Below are 7479 nucleotides of genomic sequence, written 5' to 3'. Positions count from 1 at the left end.
TTTTTTAGTAGAGATGGGATTTCATCATGTTGGCCAGGATGGCCTCGATCTCTTGACCTCGTGATCTGCCCCCCTCAGCCTCCCAAAGTGCTGGGATTACAGGCTTGAGCCACTGTGCCCCGTCAAGAAATAATTCTTAACTAAATTTCTGTTCAAGTTCTTTTGATTCTGCCTCCTTTGTAGCTAATGAGTATCTCCGTCCCTCATAATCCCACTCCATTTCTGAGGACAGAGTTTGAGTCTCTTCATGACACTGTAGCCTTTCATAAGCTATTCTTCCAGCCTGATTTCCTCCTAATTTTTTCATATTCCTCCTTCATACCAGCCATATTGTCCCCTAAACTATCTTATCTCGGTTCTTCTTACCTTTCTCTCCATGCCTTTGCAAAGGAATATTCTCCTTTTCTTATTCCGCTTACCCTATTCCAAGTAGTGTCTCCTTTATATGAATACCTCGTAATTTTATCCAGGCAGTTAATTCTTGTGGCTGCCTCCATTCCTATTATATTTGCTCTTACTGTGCTTCTCACATGCATGTATTATAGGAAAAAGCACTCTCTGTTAGACATCTTAATACCCTGTGTATATGGACACAGTTCGCCTGGCCTATTAGCAGGTTTCTAGGGGAAATTGGTTTAATTTAAGTTGAATTCTGCTGCCAACCTAATCTAAGCATCTAATAATTCCCAGTTATTCTTTGTTCATTGTCACCAGTTAGATAAGAGATCAATAAATTTATGAGTTTGATTTTATTCATTAACTCAACTAGTATTTATTGAACACCTTTTGCATAACCAGGCCATTGTGGGGTGTTCACAATACAATGCAATTGATTCTTTCAGAGGTACCTTGATGTTCTAATAGAGAGAGAGTGTACATGCTGTAAAACAAGGCAAGCACGTGCTCCACGTGGGAGCCATACACTCGACTGCTGTGTCTGCTCTCTTGATGTGTCTGTCTGTCTACCATATATAAAGCATCTGCTACACCAATGTCTATGACTTGGGTTCTGGTTGCATAAGGTGTCATGGACAGACCATTAGAGATAACACTGTCCTGCAGTTTTATGCATGAGGTAATCTTTAGGAATAAATTAAGTGTTAATAATATACTGATGTTTGTGTATGTTGGGGAAAAAAGATAATGACAGTAAATGACACTAGCACCCATAACAGTACCTTGTGGCTTATCATTTACTAGTACTGTTAGCTAAAGTAATATGTTAAACCACCTCCTTTTATATTATGTCTTAACTTCAAGCACAATGGTTTCCCTGTTGGTTTTACAGAAACTAGAAAAACTGCTTTTGGAATTATTTCTACGGTGAAGAAACCTCGGCCATCAGAAGGGGATGAAGATTGTCTTCCAGCTCCCAAGAAAGCCAAGTGTGAGGGCTGAAAAGAATGCCCCAGTGTCTGTCAGCAGTCCCTTCTTCCCTTTTATACTTCATCAGCCACAACAAAGAGAAAACCTTTGTGTGATTTACTGTTTTCATTTGGAGCTAGAAATCAATAGTCTATAAAAACAGTTTTACTTCCAGTCCATTAAAACAACAAACAAAACCTAGTGAAGCATTTTTTTTCAAAAGACTGCCAGCTTAATGAATTTAGATGTACTTTAAGAGAGAAAAACTATTTATTTCTCCTTTTTGTAAGTGATAACAGCAGATACACTTGAATAAGGTGTTTCAGGTATTTTTGTTTTGTTTTGTTTTGTTTTTGAGAAAGGGTCTTGCTTTGTTGCTTAGGCTGGAGTACAGTGGCATAATCACAGCTCACTGGAACCTCAAGCCTGAGCTCAAGCGATCCTCCCACTTCAGCCTCTCAAGTAGCTGGAACTACAGGTGCACAGTACCACACCTGGCTTTTTTTTTTCCTCTCTGTAGAGACATGGTCTCACTATGTTGCCAAGGCCGGTCTCAATCTCCTAGGGTCAAGCCATTCTCCCACTTTGGCCTTCTAAAGTGTTGGGATTACATGGACCACCAGTGTAGCCAGATGTTTGAATATTTTAAGAGCTTCTTTTAAAAGTTTCTTGTTCATACTCAAATAGTAGTTATTTTGAAGATATTCAAACTTATATTGAAGAAGTGACTTTTAGTTGATGTTTTAAGCTTCTCTCATGTATTCACCAAATTAACATTTTTTTTTTCTAAAAGGAATTGCTGTAGAGTTTGTAGAAGGAGAGAGGATGCACATGTAAAATTGCATTTGGACTCTTCCTTCACTGCTTCATACCTCCATGAGGTCTTTGAAATAGGATTCCTTACTTTTAGTTAGAAACCCCTAAAAACTTAATTTTGATTTTCCTAATAGCTGTATTAAAATAGCAAAGCATTGGACTCAATCAACTTTGGAAATAATTTATTTTTATAACAGGATCATGTTAAGTACAAGTAGCTTTTTTTGCACATGTCTGCATTTATGTAATATTAATGTAAGGGCTCTAAAACACAATGGAGTAGAACCAGAGGCATAACTGAATAAGAAACTTTTTAAAATGAAAGCAAACTGTTCTGCAGGTTGGAGAAAATATAATTTTAAAAAGAGAAAACTTTATAACCTCACCAATGAATATAGATGTTTAAATAAAATATTGATTTAAAAACATTAAAACAGAGTACATCATTTATTCCTTTTGTGTGAGATTTATTCTTTGTTGTTGTTGTTGTTGTTGAAACAGGGTATCACTCTGTCATCCGGGCTGGAGTGTCAACAAGCCATGCTTGCAGCTCAACCTCCCGAATAACTGGGACCACAAGCATGCACTACCACATCCCGGCTAATTTTTGTATTTTTTTTGTAGAAATGAGATTTCGCCATGTCCAAGTTGGCCTCAAACTCTTGTACTCAAGCAGTCTGTCTGCCTCAGCCTCCCAAAGTGCTGGGATTACAGGGCACAGGTATGAACCACCATACTTGGCCTTCTAGTTCTTTTTAATTCAGTATCCTTTTGCATATTAATGGGTCAAAAGAGAAAAATCAGAATATTCTTAATAGATGCCAAAAAGACATTTAATAAGTTTAAAATCCACTCCTGATTTTTAAAATAACAATAAAAACCCTTGGCAAAATTCAAGTAGAAGAATATTGTATGCATACATAGATATGTTCGTAGTGTCTATTTTTTGTGCATGTTAAGTGTGATGGCTCCAAAAGCATTTTTGACTACCACTTGGCCAATTTGATGGATCAGCTTACCCATTCCTTCTGTAAAATTGAGGCTGCTGCTGCTGAGCCCACACACCAAAAGTCTGCCACTTCCTTGTGTGCCAGTTTGCTTTTGCCTTCACCCCACTTAAGTTCACCAAAAGTCAGCTGTGTTTATTCACAAATCTGTTTATGCCAGCTGTATTTAGCATTTTATGTAAATTAATTTTTTAAAATATGAAAATTCATGAACTATTGGGGGCAAATAAAGAATTGCCAGGAAAACTAAGTCAACACTTTGGAAATGTTTGGAAAAGATAAGTCATTACAAAGAACTGCTGTCAAATTAGGTGTGCGAAGGATAACAAGATTTGGGGGTGATCAGTAAAAACTCTTGGATTGCTTCACTAATATCAAGTTCCTTTTCTGTTTTAAAGGGACTAGAATTCAAGAAAGACAACTTTGGATCTCTCATCAGTGTATCCATACTCCCAAGAACAGGCTTTGACCCTTATTTAAAAGATTGGTACCTGAGTGTACATTTATCTGTTTTAAGCTCAAAATGCTTAACAGGATATATGTTTAATTTTTTGTCCCACCTTAATTTATGAATTAGTGATGTACTAGCTATCGTTGGACCAGATAGAACAAGATTTTCATATTATAGAAAGGAGGTACAATTATTTGTAGATATGACGGTCTTGGAAAACTCGTAAAGTAAATGGGGAAAACAATAGAAATATAAGTACCTTTCAGCTTCTGTCCATTTTACTATACATTTGTGTAGTATGTGTTTGCAGTCATGCCTGCTTTCTATTAATACATGTTTATGCCATTGTTCACAATAGTAGGGTATGATGGCTGGTCACCAGTGAATAGCAGAGGCAGGTTTCCTTCTAATATTTACTTTTGTTAGAATGAACCACTAATTTAATTGCTATAGGATGACAATACCTCTGCCAAACCAAGATGAAGTTTGGCAGAGGGGCCAGTTATGTATAAATACATAAAAACCAGCAGTTTTGATTAATAACCTGTTACATAATTTTAAATGGTGACACTATTCACAGAGACATAAATTACCAAGAAATGTTTAGGACCTCTATAAAGAAAACTTAATGAAAATATTAAGAAAGGGAAAATAAAGACTAGAATACATGGAGAGATACATTCTGTTTTCTTGAATGAGACAAATTGTAAATCAAATTCTCCCCCAAACTATGCAGTTAACAAAATTTAAAATCAAAATGCCTGTATTTTTTTTTCTTGTTTATGCATTTGGTCTTTAGACTTGGTATTCTGAAAAAGTAAATGTGAGAACTGGAAATTTCAGAGAAAAACCTAATGGAGGGGACTTACAATGCTGAATATTACAGAGTATGGCAAAACTCTGGTACTGTAATTAGAACTCATTGGTGCAGAAATTCAGAAAGAACAGTGAAAGAAGGGAGTCCAAGATCACATTTTAGTTATAAAAAGAAATGATGGATTGATTGTTCAGTAAGTGATACTGAAATGATTGGTTATCTATTTGGGAGAGGCAGTACAGCATACCAGTTAAGTGCACAGAGGAAAGAAAAAGTACATGCGTTAAAAGCCTAATTTGCTAGTATCGCATTAGCTATGACCTTGGGGAAATTATGTAACCTCTCTTTGCCTCACTTCATCTGTTCTCCCTCCCTGTAACATTATTGCAAGGGTTAAGTAGGTTAGTGTTTGTAGGCTTACTTAGAACAGGGCCTATCATATAAAATGTACCAACTACAGCCGGGAACTGTTGCTCACACTTGTAATCCCAGCACTTTGGGAGGCCAAGGCAAATGGATCACCTGAGGTCAGGAGTTTGAGACCAACCTGGCCAACATGGCTAAACCCTGTCTCTACTAAAAATACAAAATTAGCCAGGTGTGGTGTGCCATGCCTGTAATCTCAGCTACTCGGAAGGCTGAGTCAGGAAAATGACTTGAACCCAGGAGGCAGAGGTTGCAGTGAACGGAGATTGCACCACTGCATTCCAGCCTGGGTGAAAGAGCAAGACTCTGTCTTTAAAAAAAAAAACAAAAAACAGTACCCACTGTTTTATTATTTATTACTTGGTTATATTAATTTGAATATTGAAGTGTTGGCTATTATTTATGAAAAAAATAAGTCAAATCTCTATCTTGCACCCAATGTACACCTATAGTAAATAAAGGGAGATTAAAGATTTAAATTTTTAAAAAAACTTGTAAAATACTAGAGGAAAATGTAAGTTAATTAAAAAAAATAATGATCTTGGATTGGAATAGACCTGCTAAGCATGGTCATTAAAGCCAGAAAACAAAGTTTCATTGATTTGTCTCTACATACAAACAACTAGGAAAGAACATTTACAATGCATATTCCGGGAAGGTTTAATAGCCAACGTGACATGCTGTTAGCATCCACGCAGATCCCCATTCCCAGGGTGGTGGTCCCAGGTTTACAGGTGCTAAAGATGTTGGGTACTAATGACTTATCTTCACTCTTCTCCAGAGGATTGTCCTGGGCTGATGAGAGTCACTTTACTTTACCTGGAGATGCCTGGGAAGTTTTGTCTCCTCTGAGGTTGGTCCATGGGCAGTGACTGATGCAGGACATTACAGGCCAGCCCACTAGTGTCGGTGGTACAATTTATGCTCCTGAGCACCCCATGGGATTAGGCTGAGAGTGGCTTTCTCCCGAAACCACGTCTTTGCTTCTTCTGCCATGTTCTGTTTTTTCCCATTCCCTTACAGAGGACTCTCAGTAAGTCACTGCACAAGAATCCTAATTTCAAACGCTGCTTCCGGGAGACCTGACTTAGAAAACTGGACAAATAAAGTTGATTTTTAAAATGTCTAGTAAGCAAGAAGGTGCTGAACTTTCCTAGTCATGTAGGGGAAAATCACCAAAAATATATCTGGCTGATCAGGTTGAAAGTTAAAAGAAAAAAAGATTTATAAAGTGGATATTTTCAAGATGGTGGGGAAAGGCAGTAACATTGTGGAAGGGAATATAATTTGATGCAAATATTTTTCTTTTGTAAATTTATTATCCAGAAATAACTGGTTAATTATAAAGGCTGGATGGATAAGGATATTCACTGTAACAATGTCTAAAATAATGTGAAAATGGAAACAACCTAAATATCCAATAATAACAAGATTAAATAATCCATTGTATGTTGAAACAAAAGAATACTGTCTATAAAGAGGTCTAGAAGAAGTTGTTCAGTTGAAAAAGTTACAAAACTAAATACACATATATTATAAAGCCCATACATAATGTGCACAGAAATAATCAGAATGTCATGAAACCAGAATTATTGGTGACGTGTTGCTCCCTTTGTTATTCATTTCTGTATTGGCATAATGAGTATTGGGTGTTCAAGAGGAGAGGGAGGGCAGTATGACAGATGTTATTACATGGGGAAAAAGCAAAGTACAGCAGGAAGACACCTGGGGGAACTAACAAAATCTAAGGGCTCAGGAAGGCTTCCTGGAGGAAATACAGCTAGACCAAAGGGGAGGATTGAGGAGAAGTGATGTGACGGGGCAGAGTGGGCTGTAGTGGGAAGAAGAGACTTCCAGGGAGTTGGCACAGTATGTGAAAACAGTAAAGCAAGTGCCTGGATTTTTTAAGGAACTGAAAATTTAGTTGAGTTGAAATTTAGAGTTTGGCCAGGAAAGTAATTAGAGATAAGAATAAAGAGTTAACAGCAGCCAGATTTTAAGGATTTTGTAAGACATTTTTAGGAGTTTTTATTTCATCCTGAGGGACATGTGAAGTCATCAAAGGGTTGAAAGAGGAGAGTGAGTTGATCAGCTTTGCATTTTAGAAAAATCACTGTGGCTGCAACTTGAAAAACAGGCTGGAGGTAAGCAAGCCTGGAGGCCAGGAGCCTAACAGGGCTGTTCGAGTGATCCAGATGAGAAGTAACTGCGACCTGAACTAGGGCAGAGGCACCTAGAAATGGAAGACACAGAGAGATCACAGCACTACTTCCATAGTATACTTGGTAAGACCTGGTGGTTGATTGAAACAGAAGGTTGAGGGAAAGAAGATCAAAAACAACTTCTAGGACTCTCCATTGGCCAATGGGATGTGCCCTTCACTGGACAGCAAACACAAAATGAAAGATTGTGGGCAAAGACTTGACTCAGTGGGAAGGCAAGAAGAGAACCTTATTTTAAAAAATGACTACGTGATTAAAAACTTGAAAAATGGCCGGGCGCGGTGGCTCAAGCCTGTAATCCCAGCACTTTGGGAGGCCGAGGCGGGTGGATCACAAGGTCAAGAGATCGAGACCATCCTGGTCAACATGGTGAAA

General features: G+C 37.8%; 1 protein-coding gene across 1 annotated transcript in view; it reads left to right on the top strand.

Annotated features, from left to right (window-relative positions):
* RPP30 (ribonuclease P/MRP subunit p30) overlaps window positions 1–1694 on the top strand; it is a 38367-nt gene extending 36673 nt beyond the window's left edge. The window contains exon 11 of the mRNA XM_017498222.2: window positions 1289–1694. Within this exon, the coding sequence (XP_017353711.1) occupies window positions 1289–1398 (110 nt within the window). The 3' untranslated portion in view covers window positions 1399–1694. The remainder of the gene's footprint in view (window positions 1–1288) is intronic.
* The last annotated feature ends 5785 nt before the right edge of the window (window positions 1695–7479 follow it).

This window comes from Cebus imitator, unplaced genomic scaffold (assembly GCF_001604975.1).
Source record: "Cebus imitator isolate Cc_AM_T3 unplaced genomic scaffold, Cebus_imitator-1.0 Scaffold238, whole genome shotgun sequence".
Classification (NCBI taxonomy): Eukaryota; Metazoa; Chordata; class Mammalia; order Primates; family Cebidae; genus Cebus; species Cebus imitator.
The sequence above is the reverse complement of the archived record's forward strand: the minus strand, read 5'-3'. Positions and strand labels throughout refer to the sequence as shown.